The sequence below is a fragment of the Staurois parvus genome, unplaced genomic scaffold (genome assembly GCF_062004578.1).
Source record: "Staurois parvus isolate SC_StPar_1 unplaced genomic scaffold, SC_StPar_1.0 ptg000696l, whole genome shotgun sequence".
NCBI classification, from domain to species: Eukaryota; Metazoa; Chordata; class Amphibia; order Anura; family Ranidae; genus Staurois; species Staurois parvus.
This window is the reverse complement of record NW_028318492.1, coordinates 2,633,593-2,652,902: the sequence shown is the minus strand read 5'-3', so window position 1 is coordinate 2,652,902 and position 19,310 is coordinate 2,633,593. Positions and strand designations below refer to the sequence as shown.

At 40.4% G+C, this 19,310-nt stretch overlaps 1 protein-coding gene across 5 annotated transcripts in view; it reads right to left on the bottom strand.

The window, feature by feature from the left end:
- Positions 1 to 8,039: 8,039 nt before the first annotated feature.
- The window catches only part of GPM6B (glycoprotein M6B), a 162,942-nt gene continuing 151,671 nt past the window's right edge, over positions 8,040 to 19,310 (bottom strand). For 3 of the 5 annotated variants that reach the window (XM_089652983.1, XM_089652982.1, XM_089652985.1), the window contains one exon: positions 8,040 to 9,454. In XM_089652983.1, coding sequence (XP_089509109.1) covers positions 9,305 to 9,454 — 150 coding nt within the window. In that variant the 3' untranslated portion in view covers positions 8,040 to 9,304. Of the gene's footprint in view, positions 9,455 to 12,272; positions 13,399 to 19,310 lie in introns of those variants that run through there. The other 2 variants (XM_089652984.1, XM_089652986.1) reach the window with 1 other exon arrangement.

The window sequence follows — 19,310 nt, the reverse complement described above, 5'->3', positions numbered from 1 at the left end:
AGGTTGTATGATGCCCAAGACCATCCTTTCTTTAAAGGTAGTTTCAGCATTCCATCCCATTGGATGCTTAGGAGAATGGTACAAGAATGGCAAAACAAAAAAAGGAAGTCTCTCTGCACTGGATGAAGTCAGAGCCATCAGAATGTATCTGAAAGTCACTGCTTCCTTTAAGCAAATGGATTCCCTCTATGTTCTTTCCTTGGGACTTCTTGAGGGGCACCCTGCTTCAAAATCCACCATTGCAGAGAGAACAAGGAACTTACCCACAAGAGCCGCAGCGCTTAAACAAAAACCCCCTCCTGTGGTATTGCACACCTACCTCACTAAAACTGTAGGATAATCTTGGCCCTTTAGCGCAACTCTGTAAGGCCACCACCTGGTCTTCTGTTCATATGTTCTCAAAGTGTTACCAGGTGGATGTCCAGTCTACTGCGGCTACAGCTTTTAGCCACAAGGTTCTTGCAGCAGCACTCTGAAAACTCTGTTGTTTTTTGGGCTTATTGGCAATGTTCTGTTTTGCTTAGGTATTTCCCACCCTTTGTATTCTCTGCTTGGGGACATCCATGCTGTGTGAATAAGTTACCTGTGTCCTATACTCTATGATTAAGAAAAAAGGAATTTTGACTTCTGTAAAATTCATATCTTGGATTACAGTACAGGACGCAGGAAACTCTCCTTGTTGCTCTGCTTTGCTTGATACAAAACTGAGGACTCACGGAATGAGGTAGGGTTGGCTCCCCAGGGGGGCATGTCCTCAAAAGCTTGCCAGTGTCCAAGCACCTGGAAGTACAAGCCTATAGTCAATGATGTGTGAATAAGTTGCCTGTGTCCTGTACTGTAATCTAAGATATGAATTTTACATATATGAAACTCAAGTTTTTTGCTATTGTCCTTAGGTGATCAACACCTTCTTTTCCTAAAGATTTCCTACAGTTTTTTTCACCAGATTTAGTTTCTTTCTTTGGATGACACTTCTGTCAAGATTTGATTGATTTCTGCCTTCATCTTAACCCTCGAGCAAACCTTGGGAACCATAGCAGGACTCTTTGGCCATGGACCATTCCAATGGTACTCAGAGCCTGAAGACCCTTTTGACAGTACGCCCACTGTGACAGGCAAAGCCTACACCCTGAATGGGACCAGCGATGTACCTAAGGTAGGGCAGGGTTTCCCTGTACCCTTATACATACCAGTTCCTAGCTTAAACTTCTCTCTGGTCCTGTAGTATACACTATATTCATATCCTACAAGATATACCACAGGGCTATGTACACATGCAGTTCATAGGAGGATTTGCACTTCTGGTGGTTGTCTCGGTTTTGTTTTTTTAATACTTCTGTCTAATGGATAATGTTGTTGTAGCATTTACCTATTTACATTTATCATCCTTGTTTTCCACCTCCCAGATGGAAGTTCTTTCCTGAATAGTGATATAGTACTTATAAGATTCCTGTGTACTTCCAGCCCCCATTTTCTGCAAACAGAGGCACAGCCAATGGCACTCAGCAAATGGATTTCCACCACTCCCAATATCAGACACACTGAACCCCCTTAGCCTACATCAATGCTGCAGGGGAAGACCTTTACTTTGCAATTAAGGATTACAGGTGCTTGGGAGAGGGAACACATGGGACAGACAGCAGTTAGTGTGCCACAAGCCCTGAGGAAACTCCAAGCTTCCCTAAAGTTGACATTGGTCCCCCCTGGCGCAAAATTTAACACTGACACTGCTCCAGTCCCTTGACTCAAGCTCCCTTACAAGTGCGCAACATGCTGACATGACATCTGACATGCACTGAATGCTCAATCTACCATTTATATTGAAGGTATCCCTCCTTTAAATATTTAGTGGATAGAGAGTGGAAGACTCTTCTAAAACCATCCTTTGTGCATGCAGGCCCTGCCCTACAGCTGGCCATTGCCACTTTATCAGTTTCCCAAACTATGGCAACCTGGGCTGGAGAAATCAATGATGAACTTTCCATGGATGTAGATAATCCTAATCTTTATTCAGGGTTACAGCGCTTCCCCTGACCATACCATTCTGTGTAGATGCGATGGGGAATGTGATCTGTCAGTGACCCAGAATGTCTATATTTTGTGTGCATATGCACAGAGTCCTATGGTTAAAAAATTGGGTAACTGATCTAGTGCAAGACAGGCACCTTTTGCGCATGCCCTCTTTTTGGCAGTCCCCGTAATGACTACATCGAGGCAGCTCCTGATGGTAGGGGGTGCAGACCCCATTACCAAAGTTCATAATTCCCTATGAAATGGATATTCCTCATATTATGGATTAGGTTCACCTCCCATAGGCACCATCATCATCTACTGCTGATCCTTCCAATTGTGACAAACCTTTCCTCACTAAGCCCACTGGAGCTGTTAAAAAAAAACCTTCCTCATGCTAAAAGTTCATCCCCATTTATGGAGGAAAACGATTAGTCTACTGACACTTAACCGCAACTTTGAGAAGAGATGTCTGTTAAATTTCTTCCTTTCTAGAAGAGAAGAGGTGCACAATGAATCTTAATTACTGTCCTCTCTCACTCTCTAGTCTTATCCATTTGTACTTTCTCAGGAAAAAAAAACAAGGTTTCCCTAAACCCATTCTGACCTTATCAGTACAATGGGTGTTTATCTCCTTTCCTACTCATAAGAAATTCAAGGACTTACCAACTTCTTCATAGGGACCACTGTCCTTGAAGGCTATACCCAACACCATGCACAGGATGCATTAGTCTAGATTTTTCAGTAGTCAAACTTTCAAGAGATCTTCTCTGACCCAGCTATTTGTCTACCCTATAATTTGGATTTGCCAAACTCCTGTATGCCTAGATTTCTTATTTCAAGGCTTTTCTCCCATTCTAGCGCAAGCAACATGACACGGCCCACTCCCCTCCTGTCCACACATCCCTGCAAGCCTTTTCTTGCTGATCAGATTGATTTTTTTTTCTCTTCACCATGTCTTTTGCGGTACTGGCTTATTAGGATATTTCCTCAACCCCTAAAACAATCAGGGGATCCATTGGAGACTTGCGGCCATATACCTCCTAAACCTGAATTCTTGCACCAAGCACCTGACATCTTCTGCTCTCCATAAACTCTTAAGGCTGTACCCTACATCCTTTTGAAATATGAACTTTGATAATGGGATAGTTTACTGCTCAGAGGCCCCTGGTTCCTAAAATCCTCTATTAGAAGAGGTTAGTTCCACAACCTAGAGTCCCTGCCACTCCATTTTGTCATGGCTTGTCCTCTCTGGTTTGAGCACTCAGACTTTGTCCTGAGCCCTGGCACACCCTTTCCACAGCTGTAGATGAATAACTTGCCCATTTCCAGGTTAAGGTGCCTATCCTACTTTCCCTTACTTGGGTCTGGTCTTTGATTTGGGTGACTTCATTGCCAATTTGTATTGGAAAAGGTTACAACCCCCGTTTCCAGGATTTTTTTTTTTTTTTTTTTTTTTTAGGTAGTTGCCCTTTCTTCTCCATTTGCAGTTTATGGAAACTTTGACTCAGCTTTTTTCCTTTGCCTTGCAAGGCTACCATAGAGCCATAGGCTACTTCCCCCTTTTTCCTCAATTCTTTATTGAAAGGTCCCACTTTGGGTTTTGTTCCTCTGCTTCCACCCACCATGGTGGTCATTTTGTCCCCCTTTTTTGGGGGGTGATTTTCTGCACCTAAAAACAAGTCCCTTCTTCCCTGCCTGAGCCCATTTTCCAGTTGAGGTCATGTTCTAGGGACTATGCAGCACTTTGCTCAATTGAAAGATTCTTGCTCTAAGAGATGCTGAGACACCTCCTGAATTCTAGCAGCAAGAGGCTGTTACTCTTAACAGATTATCTGGTTCTGTTCCTGCTGTTTAGCGGTGTTGTTGTCCAGCCCTTGATTATTGCTTGGCAACATCCCATGGCTTATGAATCAATTCCTATGTTGATGTACCTGTAAATTCTGTATCTTAGAATACAGTAGAGGACTTGCCACCCATAGCTAGATTGCTCTCCACTGCCTGAGTTGCAGCACTCCTCTGGGTTTTTCTTTACTCCTTCAGGGATTAACCTTTCATTAGTATTGTTAGCTACTATGACTGTTTATGGGCAAAACAAAGCTACAGACTCAGAACACAGGGCTTGCAAGTGCGTCCATGCCCTCTCCTCCAGGGTCTGTCCCTGAATTACCTGAGGCTGCAGTGATTTCAAGATAGGTTGGAAGAAAAATTACACGGTTTGTGATTTCAATTTACAGGAACTTACAGATACTACATTTCTGGCAGGTATTTTCTGTATTTGTTGAAAATATTCTTAACCAGAAAGATGACAATGAATGTAGTTGCTACTTCAAAGAACTGGTACATTACAGTATACTACTTGTGTTCAGGTATCCTTTAAGTGGTACAACGCATATGTGATGTGTGATTTTGAAATGTCTGGCCAGTTCTTATACTACTTTTTAGCAAATTTATGCCACAAATAGCAGTCTAAATATAAATGAAGGACTGATATGAAACACCTGACTAGTCTGGCTAGACGTTTGACACCCTGTAAGCTAAAAACGTTAAGGGAAAAGAGAGAACAGTAAACAAGACCCCAAATGTATAGATTTGGGATAAAAAAGCCTAAACAAAAGTAAAAGTAAGTTACTAATTTACTAGTTTCAAGTCTCCAACAGTCTAACCCAGGTATAAATTCAATAAAAAAAATCCTTTAATGCATTAAAACAGCTGTTATACATACCAGATTTCCTGCTGTAGTGTCCTCTTATGGAAACGTATGGAAAGTCAGCAGTGTGAACTAGTCAGGTGCATTGAATAGTTTTGATAGTCTAAATCCTAGAAACCTGCTAAGAGGATGCAAGATGGCCTAATGAATGTGACATTGCTCTGCATCCAGTTATCTGGCTTGTAGCAGGTCCGTGACCAAGGGGTATTTGCCTGATTGCAGTGAAGAAAAGCGAGGTGTCCGATTTAGCTATACTGTCTGGTATCAGGGGTTGCTTGTATCAGAATGGTTAAACAGCTGGTATAGTAGTTTAATTGCATTAACAATATATGACCATTTGCCTGGCGTTGTACTTTACTGTGAAAACCAATGTGAAAAATAAAGTTACTTATAGCAAGCTAGAAGCATGAATGCCTATAGCTTGCTATAAAGTAACTTTATTTTTCACATTGGATTTCACAATAAAGTGGTTGTAAACCTCAGACATGAAATATGAACAAAATATATCCCTCTATAGTGTGTACTTGTCTTGATCCAGAGCACTGAGTGTGATTTCTGTCTGCTGCTCCATTCCTCTCCTATCTGCATGGGACACGTCCTGACACCGAGAGGTAAAAAGGGTGATAGGAGGGAGCTTCAGTACACAGCCTGTGATTGACGGCCACAGGTCTGTTTCTGAGTGCTGTGTGAAGAAGGGGGGGGGGGGGGGTGTCTTCCTATCCATCCCATCTGACAGCTCAGCCAGTCTGTGCAAATTCTGGATTTTGAATGGCTGAAGTAGAGAAGTGAAGACTGCAATTAAGTAGGTACAACTTTGATTCATCTGTGTATCACCTGAGGCCAGTCACTTCACTGGGTATATGTAAGGGTTTATAACCACTTTAAATTGTACCAATTGCTCTGCTTAATGAACATTGATGATTTTGAATTGGGGGCGGGGTGGTATATGTACACCAAAAAAAGTATTGAACCACCTAATGCTGCACTGTGAATTCAGAGCCAAGTTGCCATTCACATGCAGGCTCTATTTACACTACAGTAGGAGGAGAAGATGTTGCAGAGGGTTTGGCATTTGGCATGGTCTTGTAGCTTGCTAATCAGCAGCTAGCCACACCTAGTCCAAGCTCACTGTTTTTTGGATCGACAGCACTGTCTCTGTTCCTAAACCCCCCATAGGATGCAGTACCTTGGATGGGGGAGCATGAAAGACACAAAATGACGGTAAAGGCTTGAGTAACCCATGGTAACTAGATTTGGTACTTGTCTAGGCCATAAACAAGTCATACAAGAGCCTTTATTTGTACTTTAGCTTTAGTTGAACCCAGGCAGTGTCAAATATTAGGATGCAAGATGCTACACCAAGAATAAGGAACCCATTTTGGTGAAGGTAACAACCAAGGTCTTGTTAGAACTGACGGCAAAAAACTTTTCATTTTGAAAAGACTGCCATTTGTGTATTATGGAGATTTTCCTTCACTTCTTGTCCCTTAAATGAAACAGGAAGTAAAAGGAAATCCCTCCAAAGTGAGGGAAACCCAGGTTGCCACCAGAACTAGTCCTCCCTTTGGAAAATCTAACCTCTTTTACCGACAACCCAAAATTTGGGATTTTCTTTTACTTTCAAGTTCAATGATAATGGTAAAGATCATAGAGAGGGTGAATATCCCTAAACACGGACAGCAATAAAAACCTGAGGTGTTCTAATCCCTCTCTGCTCTATCAAAAAAAAAAAAAATAATAATAATATATATATATATATATATATATATATATATAACCTTTAGTTATACAATGTTATTCATCTTTTCAGTGGTCCCTCATTGGCCTCCATGTAAACCAATGTAACAACCTACAGTTTTAGGCTTGGTTAACACCTATGCTTTTGATCAGTTTTGTTTTGCATTGTGCTTTAAGATTTTTACACATGCATTTTTGCCTTGTTTTTTTCAGCTTTTTTTTGTTAAAGCGGAAATATTTTTGTTGCTGGGCAGAAAAAAAAAATCTCCAAAAATGCAAAACGCTGTAAAAAATGCATAAATAACTCACTACATGCTTCACCATTTGAACGCTTTTTAAACACAAAAAGCAGCATTTGTGTTACAATAAAGTCCCTGACCCTTTCCAAAAACACAGCAGCTCAAAAAAAAAAAAAAAAAGCATAGACGTGAACATGTCCCACAGAAAACCATGTTAAATGGACTGTAGTGCGTTTCTGCAAAAAGCACTAAGAAATGCGTTGGTGTAAAGCAGGGGTTCTTTGTTTCAACTGGCACACAAGTTTTCATTTAGTATGTACTAGCAAGATAACCAACAAAATCTGGCAACAGGGTCCTTTTTGTCTAGCTCTGTTTTCCCAGCACCACCAAAAGTCTATTTTTTGGCAGTGGAGATCAGACACAAACCCAAACCCTCATCCAGCACAAACCTTGTGACAAGTTTGGGATGGATGCATATACTTAAACTAGCCATGCAGCCATCTATACATGGGTATGCTGCCAGAGCCACATCTAAGTAGTCATCTACGTGTGGGTATGCTGCCATACGTAGATGGCTACATAGCTGTGTCCTCCAATGAACTACTGAAGACCTGGAATTTACAGTAAATACAAAAATCCTATTTTATTCATTACGCCTCACGCACCACTGGACATTTTGCCATGTCTCCTAGACACCTTTCCTCCTGGCAGTGGTGTTCTGGTAGAAAAAAAAAAAAAACACTTGTAAACGCATGTAATATGTTTACGCACGTAAAGTGCTTGGGTGTTACTTTCAGTGGCCAGAATAAATGATTACTCTCGCCAATGAAATTAACGCACAAGCGCTAAATGCGTCTAGTGTTAACATGTGTTTAGACACTTTACACCCCGGTCATATCGGGTGCGACTTGGCATGCAATTTGCATGCCATGAGACTTGGAAATCGTATGCCAAGTCGCACCCTATTGTCTGCAATTACAGCGGTGCAGTTCCGACTTGGTCTAGTACATGCACTACTTTTGGTGTGATTTGCATAGACATCTGTGTCAGATGTCTTGCAAATCACATCTGAATTCAGCATTTATCCAACTTTGAAATCGTGCAACTTCACTGTAAGTCGCAAGATTTTAAAGTCAGGCTTGATGTAACCGGAGGGTTAAAGTGGAAGTCCACTTTGTAAGTTGTACCTACAGGTAAGCTGATGATACGGCTTACCTGTATGTACAGTGAATATTGCCTAAACATGCGCCGTTTAGGAGATATTCACACACACAGTGTTACTTATATGAGGATATAGATTTTTTTATAAAAAAATAATCTTAAATCATCACAAAACCACCAGATTTATCTACAAATATTTATTATAACACTTGGATATAACTACAGGAAGCCCTTGGCACTGATAGAAAATATTGATTCACTGTTAGGTTACAAAAATTTATACATAGCAAAAGGTAATGCCTTTTTACATAAAAATAGAACACTAAACAGAAAATCAAAGGAAAACTTCCATCAACTACACAGAATAGAAAAAAAAAAAAATTAAGACATCGCCTTCATTATCCATACATTAGGACACTGGGCTAAAACAATCACCTGCATTGCAGTAGAAATAATTACAAGTTTTCCATGCATTGGCTTTAACGAAAAGCTAAGCTATTATGTTACATTTTTTTTTCTAAATACCATAAGTCTCATTTGTAACTTGTCAAAAAAATCCTCTCAGGATTGTAACCAAACAAAATACCCGAACACTGTCTGTTCACATTTTAGTCATCAAGTAGACTGGGCATTGTTTTTCTAAATAAGTACCGTCTACATTTCACATTTTTTTTTTTTTTTTAATTTTTATTTTTAGGAAGTGCAACTGTCAAAAATAATCACAATTAACCACAGAAGTATGAAGGACCTACAGCAACAATGTAATACTATATCTTCAATGCACCACTTGATTTTTTTTTTTTAATGTTTTCCATTAGTTTCAACTAACACTATTGAAAGATCATATTTATAGACTGCTAGAAGGGAAACTGAAATGAACGTGGTTTTCTCTCGATGCAGAAGAGATGGATGTCTTGTGTACAAACCTCAGTTCACAAACTCTAAGCCAATTCCTCTCTTGATGCTCTAGTAGATCTGAAAACTTCACAGCTTGTGGCACAAATGTCTATGTGCAAGTATATACAACGCTGGGTTCATGGTTTACTTCCAGAGTAACACTACTTTATACTGAGATTCCTTCATAGAATTAAACTTACTGAAATAAAGTATGGTAGATGCACGTACTTGGTATGTTAACCAAGTATCCAACCCAGCCACTGAGTCGTCTCCTCCCCCCTTCCCCGATTTGGAATGATCTATTCCAAAGGGAAAGGAAGCACCTATGTGTTCAAAGGGCTTCCTTTCAAAATGCCTGAGATTGAAATGTGTGAGGGAAAAAATTTAAACATTTTTTTACTCACTGTAATTTGTTTAAACGGTACAGCTTCATGTCCAAAACCATGTTATGTTTTTTCCTTTTTTTTTAAATTAATTTATTTTTTTAATTGTACACTTCTGCATTAATTGATTAGTCACAAAGGCTACCGCTTCTCATGCTGTTAATGTTTTATGTGTAAGAATTGAGCTGTTCTTTGGATCGTGACTGGATATCTTGAAGTTCTTGCTCTTCTTTAGCTTTAATTTCTTGGTAGGCCTGCATTTTGCTTGCATCCTTTAAGTAGGCCCAATTAGAAGCCAGAATCATGAGGAAGTGGATCTGCAAGAGAAGGGTGAGCACGATGGCTAGTAAACGTGTCAAGAGGCAAAGCAAGCAGCTTGTTAGAGTTCTATAAGCAGCAGTAGTTTAATAATAATAAAAAATAAAATAAGAAAAAAAAGTTAATTTGCTTTTGAACTCTTTAGTGAAAATTAACAAACATATCCATTCATGCACTTATTAGACTATGGTGACAAAAGTTAAAGCTGAATTCCGGGATAAGCAAATACTGTTTAAATACAAAAAGTTGTGTGTATTCTTATTTGAAAGAAATAACACAAAATACACCTAGATTCAGATATGTGCAGAAATCCTGCATTAAAGTGGTTCAAATGGGTCACTTTTTTCACATTAATGCATTGTCTGCATTAAAGCAGAGCTACACTGCATCTGAGCACCACAAATCAAAAATGCTATTTAATTCATTTTTGATATTCAAAGCAAACTCCCTCATCCATACAAGTCTCCATGCTTTATTTTGTTGAGAAATCACTTGGAAACACCCCCCCCCCCCTAGCATTTCTGGCCATCTTGAGTAAGGGCAGATGATTCATATAGCATTTACTTCCTGGAATCCATCTGCCCTTAGCTCAGACATGCAGGCAGGAGGTTGTGCTTAGCTGAGAAAACCCCTCCTCCCCTTCTGAAGACTCCTGTGATGTATTACATAATTTGCCTAGGTATGGAAAGCAGTAACTAAAGAAATATGGAAAATAAAAAAAGGCTTACAACAAGCAAATATGATATACACTATATTGCCAAAAGTATTGGGTTGCCTGCATTTACATGCACATGAATTTTTTGGCATCACAGTCTTAGTCCTTAGGGTTCAATATTGAGTTGGCCCACCCTTTGCAGCTATAACAGCTTCAACTCTTCTGGGAAGGCGGTCTACAAGGTTTAGGAGTGTGTCTATGGGAATGTTTGACCATTCTTCCAGAAATGCATTTGTGAGGTCAGGCACTGATGTTAGGTGAGAAGGCCTAGCTTGCAGTCTCAGCTCTAATTCATCCCAAAGGTGTTCTTTTGGGTTGAGGTCAGGACTCTGTGCAGGCCAGTCAAGTTCCTCCACCCCAAACTTGCTCATCCATGTCTTTATGGACTTTGCTTTGTGCACTGGAGTGCAGTCATGTTGGGACAGGAAGGGGCCATTCCCAAACTGTTCCTACAAAGTCTTCACTGGAACTAAAGGGCAAAGCCCAACCCCTGAAAATCAACCCCACAGCATAATGCCCCCCCTCCACCAAACTTTACATTTGGCACAATGCAGTCAGGCAAGTACTGTTCTCCTGGCAACTGCCGAACCCAGACATGTCCATTGGCTTGCCAGAGAAGCGTGATTTGTCACTCCAGAGAACACGTCTCCACTGCTCTAGAGTCCAGTGGCGGCATGCTTTACACCACTGCATCAGACGCTTTGCATTGCACTTGGTGGTGTAAGGCTTGGATGCAGCTGCTTGGCCATGAAAACCCATTCCATGAAGCTCTCTACACATTGTTGTGCTAATTTGAAGGCCACACAAAATTTGGAGGTTTCTAGCTATTGATTCTGCAGACAGTTGGCGACTTCTGCGCACTGCGCGCTTCAGCATGTGCTGAACCCGCTCTGTCATTTTACATGGCCTACCACTTCGTGGATTAGTTGCTGTTCCCAGTTGCTTTCACTTTATTATAATACCACTAACAGTTGACCTTAGAATATTTAGTAGCAAGGAAATTTCACTGATGGACTTATTGCACAGGTGGGAACCTATCATGGTACCACACTTGAATTCACTGAGCTCCCGAGAGTGACCCACTCTTTCACAAATGTTTGTAGAAGCAGTCTGCATGCCTAGGTGTTTGATTTTATACACCTGTGGCCATGGAGGTGATTAAAACACCTGAATCCAATGATTTGGAGTGGTGTCCCAATACTTTGGCAATACAGTGTACTTTCTTATTTACTAATGTTATGAGCCTAAGGAATAAAAATAGTCTATGTTAATTGAGAGAGTAAAGTTCTACTTTAAGGTAAAAACCTTCTGTGCCACAGGATTCCCCCAGCATCCCCCTCCCCCCATACGTTTCTGAGTCTAATCTCAATCCAGTGCTGTGCCCTAGAGGCAGCAACTCTCTCACTCCTCAGAGGGCGGCTCAGTAGCAGTGGAAGCCATTGGCTGCTACTGCTGTCAATCAAATCCTGTGATGTGGGGGCAGGTCAAGCTGCACTGTCTATATCTATAGATACAAGCAGTGTGGCTCAGGATCCAGCCCACACGTGTGCCGTCGTAGGAGCAGCTTAGTATAACAGAGCACAGAGCAGGTTAGTATAACATATTAAAAAAAAAAATGAAGGTTTACAATCACTTTAAACTTTGCCTCAAGACCGATGACTGTTGCTTTCTCTCCTTGTGCAGAGTGACTGGTCTTTTATCCGCCCCCCTTATTGTTTTCTGCAGGCAGCCCATAGTGGATGGGTATGCTGGCTCTTCCCACAGCTCAGCACCCTGCATAGACTATGTGCAGCACAGCAATGGTGTCACTGCTACTTTGACATAGTCATAACTGGGTTTTCAAAGGCATTTGGTGCACACAAAATGGATTTCTATCCTTTGTGGCCAATAAGGAATATATTTAAATGAAAAAATTGTGCCTGGAGTTCAGCTTTAACTAAAGCAACTAAGGAAGTGAATTAGTAAGAAATCAATCAAGTCTATAAATGTGTTTGCAAGGTGGTTAAAGCAACAGAGATCAAAATCGCTTAACATATGTTTGCTTGATGGTTAAAATAACAAACCGCCCCTCTTCCCCACCTTAAAATAAAAACAAAAATAAATGAAACCAAATTGCTTTTTATTTCTTTTTTTTTTTTACTCTGTGTAGAACATTTATATATAAGAAACAATATTGTATCATAGATACACAAGTGAGAAAAAAAAAATAAAATTCAGGACATACTAAAATAGAAAACACATGGTCTGTTAAATAGAAATTTTCTTCATATATTACACAAACTGTGGAGGTAACGGTTTTATAAACAGAAGCATGCAGTCCACAAATTAGTGTTTATTGCCTTTTTATTCAACTACAAAAATAGGTTATAAAAAAAAAAAAAAAAGAAAAAAAAAAATAGAATCCATTGCTAGTGCTTTTATTCTTCTTTCAAACTTCCATGTCAATAAAGAACTTTGTATCCAGTGAAATTATGTCACGCAATACACTTCCTTCGCTCTACTATTACCTGTCACACCTTACATCACTTCCTTCTTTCTTGCTTATATAGCCAACAGGGCCTCCAGTACTTGCAGATCAAACTGGCCTTGAATCTAGTGGTCAAAGACCTATTCGCCTCTTATGGTTTTGAATTTATTTGCTGAGATCTGGCTAATAAGTGATCAGCAACTGTCTTAACCTGTACAATATTTGTGTCAACGTGCAAAATAAAAAAGGCTCAGGTTTTCATTATATAGGGCATGTAAGTGCAAGTTAGGTATTTGTTACTGGTTAGTAGGAATTGGTAAAAAGTTATGCCTATGTAGCTGGTGTATGTATATGTGCATGGCTGTAAGGATACATGTTCCACCTCTGACACACATGACTATATTGCAGCTAAGCAAAGCTGACTAGATGGAAGGCACATGTGACAGAGGTCATTACAATATGTCAAATTGAGTGTGCTTTTAGCCAGACCTCTTCCACTGTTGTGTTTACATACAATACTTTTATTATTGGTATTATTATTATCTATGACTCTATTAAGTAAGACTATTTACAAAAAAAATGTAATTGAAATTTTAAAATGCTAGACTGAGTTTTTAGTCCAGGGTGTCAGTGGTAGTTTAAGCTACAACAATACAGTCTTTCTATTGCTGTGACTAAGGTTAGAATTTAGTGCAGCAATCCTCCCGACTCTTAAACTTCAAAACGGCATAGTTATATGTGGTTGCCATCATGTAGATCAGCTGGTGGAAGAGAACAAAATAAAAAGGAGTGTAAGATATGGCACGTTAATGCCTCATGCAGCCTTGGACATAACTCAGCTACAGGTGCATTGTGCATGGGATATCACAGTGGCTAGAATCAACTATCAGTGTAGATTTAGGAGACCTCATCTACAATACACATTAATATGTGTGAGCAGGACAGTAACCACAACTGGAGTGTAAGAATGCAAGGTTTTTACTGGTCATCAGTAAAATATAATTGAACCAGAATGTATAAGCCCTTATGTACAATTTTTTCATTTGGGTTACCATAATATTAGAAGTCCTGCAAGCAGAGTGGGCCCAAATTCCCCCACAACAGTGCATGTCCCTGGTAAATAGCTACTGACTATATTAAATGCAGACAGCTAGAAGTGACAACCATCTACAGACTACAAAACAACCATTTACTTATTTTCTAAACATACCATACCAGGAAATTAACATATTAGTGTCTGGCTGTATTCATGTAGAATTACACTCACAACATAAGGTCTAATTACATTTAAAGAGACCCTGTCATCAACTTGAATGTAGAAGTACAGAAAAATGTTTACTTGCAGTCTTTCCTCTCTATAAATGGAGTAAAGCAGAATAATAAAGTGAAGGAAATAAGTATTTGAACCCCTGCTGATTTTGAACGTTTGCCCAGTCACAAAGAAATGATCAGCCTAAATGTCTAACAAATTATGCACTGATTTGCATGTTCATGAGGGAAATAAGTATTTGATCCCCATTCAGCAGGATTTTTGGCTACCAGGTGTCTTTCATACAGGTAACAAGCTGAGATTAGAAGCAGTCTCCTAAAGGGAGTGCTGCTAATCTCATTTTGTTACCTGTATAAAAGACACCTGTTCACAGGAGCAATCAAACAATCAGATTCCAAACTCTCCACCATGGCAAAGACCAAAGAGCTGTCCAAGGATGTCAGGGACAAGATTGTAGACCTACACAAGGCTGGACTGGGCTACCAAACTATCGCCAAGCAGCTTGGTGAGAAGGTGACAACAGTTGGTGCAATAATTCGCAAATGGAAGAAACACAAAACAACTGTCAGTCTCCCTAGGTCTGGTGCACCATGCAAGATCTCACCTCGTGGAGTGTCAATGATCATGAGAACAGTGAGGAATCATCCCAGAACTACACTTGAGGATCTTGTCAATGATCTCCAGGCAGCTGGGACCACAGTCACCAAGAAAACAATTGGTAACACACTACGCTGACAAGGATTGAAATCCTGCAGTGCCCGCAAGGTCCCTCTGCTCAGGAAAGCACATGTCCAGGCCAGTTTGAAGTATGCCACTGAACATCTGAATGATGCAGAGGAGGACTGGTTGAATGTGTTGTGGTCAGATGAGACCAAAATCGAGCTCTTTGGCATCAACTCAACTCTCCGTGTTTGGAGGAGGAGGAGGAATGCTGCCTATGACCCTAAGGACACAATCCCAACTGACAAACATGATGGTGGAAACATTCTGCTTTGATGTGGTGCAGTTGTCCTGTCCCCTTAGCAGAAAAACACCCCCAAAGGGACGATGGACAGAGTATTGTCATGCTGGAACACCCATCCATGACCCATTTTGAATGACCCAAAACACACAGCCAAGGCAACAAATGAGTGGCTCAAGAAAAAGTACATTAAGGTCCTGGAGTGGCCTAGCTAGTCTCCAGACCTTAATCCGATTGAAAATCTGTGGAGGGAGCTGAAAGTTCAAGTTGCCAAACGTCAGCCACCAAACCTTAATGACTTGGAGAGGATCTGCCAAGAGGAGTGGGCCAAAATCCCTCCTGAGATGTGTGCAAACCTGGTGGCCAACTACAGGAAACGTCTGATCTCTGTGATTGCCAACAAGGGATTTGCCACTAAGTACTAAGTCATGTTTTGTGAAGGGGATCAAATACTTATTTCTTTCATGAACATGCAAATCAGTGCATAATTTGTTAGACATGCATTTCTTTTGTATTTTTTTGTTGCTATTCTGTCTCTCAGTGTTACAATACACATATTCGATTTGTAGACTGATCATTTCTTTGTGAGTGGGCAAACATTCAAAGTCAGCAGGGGATCAAATACTTATTTCCTTCACTGTATACAGTGTTCCATGAGTGACAGCTCTTTGTCTCCTGACATCTTACTAATAGGTGGCACCCAACAGCTGTTTCACAGCTTTCGGATGTCTACACAAGGAAGGCTTTTACATGCAATATGCATAAAATACATCAAATGCACATATAATTTTGTAGGAAGATTTTTGTTGAAATTAATAGTCCGACAACAGGGTCTCTTTAAAGTGGTCCTAAAGGTTAATAAGATCACTTTTATTCACCAGCTCAACTTGCTTGTTTAAAGTCAAAAACTGCACTTTACTGCTCAAAGTATTCCATGGCAGCAGGTCATATAACCTAATGCTGAGGCATGGATCCCATGATCATGGGTCAACATTTGTGCATGACTAGCCGCTATGGGATCTCAGAGAAGCCATTTCAACAGCAAGGAATTTCAGGTTACCTTTGCTGATTTTAATGCTTTGCACATATGAACTTCAGCATGTTTAAAGGGCTGTGTCACACTAGTGACAACTCACCAACAGAATCACTAAAAAACTGCAGAGAAAATATTCCCCCACTTCCTTGTGTAACTCTCTCTGGCTGGATGAGTGAGGTATTGACCCTTTGCTTATGAAAATTCTGCAGAAGGTACATCATCAGCATAGAAGCGGCTTTTCGTTCATCCAGCCAGCAAAGGAGCAACTCTAGAACCTGGTATTTCTTAATTCTGTTCTAACTCTAGTGACATGTTGCCAGTGACAGGATCAATAGTGTGATGTGGCACTAACAGCAAACATTTACGCAGTATTGTGGCTCTGCTCCAGAAAAAATGGGCCACATCACCACTACTTTTTTTTAGTAAGCTTTTTTGTCTTCTGAACATCCCACACGACACAGCCTCCTTTGCTGATACATTTCACCCTAATGCTGGGTGGGTTAAGCAGGACGCGTCCAACATTTGATCAGTGTTTACAGCAGCCTGTTTGACAGGAGCTGATTTGTTGAATGGACATGCTGGAAAACCAGCATCCGATCAGTGCTTGCAGCCAATGGCTGTGAGATCTAATCAGTATGTTCTGGCAGGAAGGGAGAGGGGTGGTTAGGCCCGCTGAATTGAATAAAAAAAAAAAAAAAAAAAAAAGAAGAGCTGTATGTACTGGGCTCAAGGAAGGGCCTAGTTACAAAAGGTTTTTAAGCACCCTTCAGCTCCAGTTTGTAGAGGTTACACATAAATAATGGACAGCAGGCTTTAGAAGGCTTTCAACAACTTTGAATGAGGGCTAAAGCCTACTAGCAGCTTGTCTAAATCAACAGCTTCTTTTAACATTAGGATCTGCTTTTAAACATCCCAAATTGGAGCTGGAGGGGTTTTAAAAGCTGTAAGGAACTTGAAGGTGGCTGAAATTCTTGCAAATACTTTGTACAAATGGATTTCATCTTTTATAAAAGCAATATATGCAGCATGCTATTACAAAGTGTAATGGTGTGGAGTAGACAAGTGGTGGACGTTTTACAGTTGTGCTCAGAAGTTTGCATACCCTTGGAGAATTAGTAATCGTATGTACCATTTAAAGAAAACATGAGTGAACAGGCAAAATATTTCTTTTATTTGTTATGGGATCATACGAGAATGACACAATCAAAAAACAAAACAAGTAAACAAATGAAATGACCCCTGTTCAAAAGTCTGCATAACCTTAGTTCTTAATACTGTGTATTGCCCCCTTTAGCATCAATGACCGTGTGCAATCTTTTATAATAGTTGTCTCAAAGGCCCCAAATTCTTGCAGATAGTATAGCTGTCCATTCCTCTTGGCAAAATTTCTCCAAGTCATGCAAAGTCTTTGGTTATCTTGCATGAATCACACGTTTGAGATCTCCCCAGAGTGGCTCATTGATATTACGGTTAGGAGACTATGTGGTCACTCCAGAACCTGCACCTTTCTCTGCTGTAACCACTGGAGGGTCAACTTGGCCTTGTTTCAAGAGTTATTGTCATGCTGGAATGTCCAAGAGCGTCTCATGTGCAGCTTTCATGCAGAAGAATGCAAATGGTCTGCCAGTATTTTCTGATAACATGCTGTATTCATCTTTCCATCAATTTTCACAAGATTCACTGTGCCTGTAGAGCTCTCACCCCCCCCCCCCCACTCAAACATCAGGGAGCCACCACCATGCTTCACAGTGGGGATGGTATTCTTTTTGCTATAAGCCTTGTTGACCCCTTTCCAAACATAGTGCTTATAGTTGTAAGCATAATGCTCTATTTTGGTCTTGTCACTCCAAATTACAGTATGACAGAAGCTGTGAAGTATCAAGGTGTTGTCAGCCATATTGTAACCAGGCTTTGTTGTGGCATTGGCACAGTAAAGGCTTCTTTCTAGCAACTCAACCATGCAGCTCATGTTTGTTCACGTAATGTTATATTGTGCTTCTTGAAACAACCACACTGTCTTTTTCCAGAGAAGCCTGTTCTCCTGAGGATATCTGTGGATTTTTCTTTGTATCCTGAATAATTCTTCTAGCAATTGTGACTACAATCTCTTGGTCTACCTGACCTTGGCTTGGTATCAAGAGATCCCCCAATTTTCCACTTCTTGATAAGTGATTGAACAGTACTGAATGGCATATTCAAGGCTTTGGATATCTTTGTATATCCTTTTCCATCTTTATAAAGCTTTATTATCTTGTCATTCAGGTCTTTTAACAGTTCTTTTCTACTACCCATGTCTCAGTATCTAGCCTGCTCTGTGCATCCATGTGAGAGCTAAAACTCATGCACTATTTATACACAGACACTGACTGCAATTTAAAAAGCCACAGATGTGGGAAATTAACCTTTAATTGCCATTTTAACCTGTGTGTGTCACCTTGTGTGTCTGTACCAAGGCCAAACATTCCAAGGTATATCAACTTTTGATCATGGCCATTTGGGTGATTTCTGTTATCATTATGATTTAAAAAGAAGCCAAAACAACTATGTGATAATAAATGGCTTCATATGATCCCAATCCCAAAAAAAAAACAAAAAAAAAAAAAAAAACAGTTTTTTGGCATGGTCATATTTTCAATATCAATGCCAAAAATTTCACAAATTCTGCCAGGTTATGCAAACTGTTGAGCACAACTGTATATGACTTTAGCTACATTTTAATATCAACCAATTAAGAACAGTAACCTAGAAGGTGAAGATTACTAGCAAGACATTTTTGGTGCTGGCAATATTTTCAGGTTGATTGTAGAAGTTCCAGGAATGTTATTTGGTGTCATGTTAATACAATGCCTTTGTTTAGAAGTTTTGGAGACCCCTGCTTTAAACTAAGGGCCAGTTTACTGTCCTTCAGACTTTAGGGGGGCTGGACTGTGACCAGTGGAAGTAGGAAATTCCCTGGTGTCAGTGGGAGTAAACAATGACACATCTTTAGTGGGAGTAGTGGGCGCTGGAGTCAGTGGGAGGAATAGCGCCCCATCGTTAGCGTTAGTGGAAGGATCAGCACCCCATCGTTGGTGTCAGTGGGAGGATCAGCGCCCCATCATTGGCATCAGTGGAATGCATAGTGCCCCATTGTTGGTGTCAGTGGGAGAAATAGTGCCCATCATTGCTGTCAGTGGGAGGAATAGTGCCCATTGTTTGTGTCAGTGGCAAGAATCACGCCCCTTGTTGGTGTCTGTAGGAGTAATAGTGCCCCAAGGCAAGCAAAGGGCCGCATCTGGCCCTTAAGCCACAGTTAGACCACTGGTCTAAGTGATCCTTATACAGTGCAAAGCATTTATAATTACTGATATACAAATGTACATTTAAGTTAAAGAGCAATGCTACATAAGACAGTAAACAAGCGCAA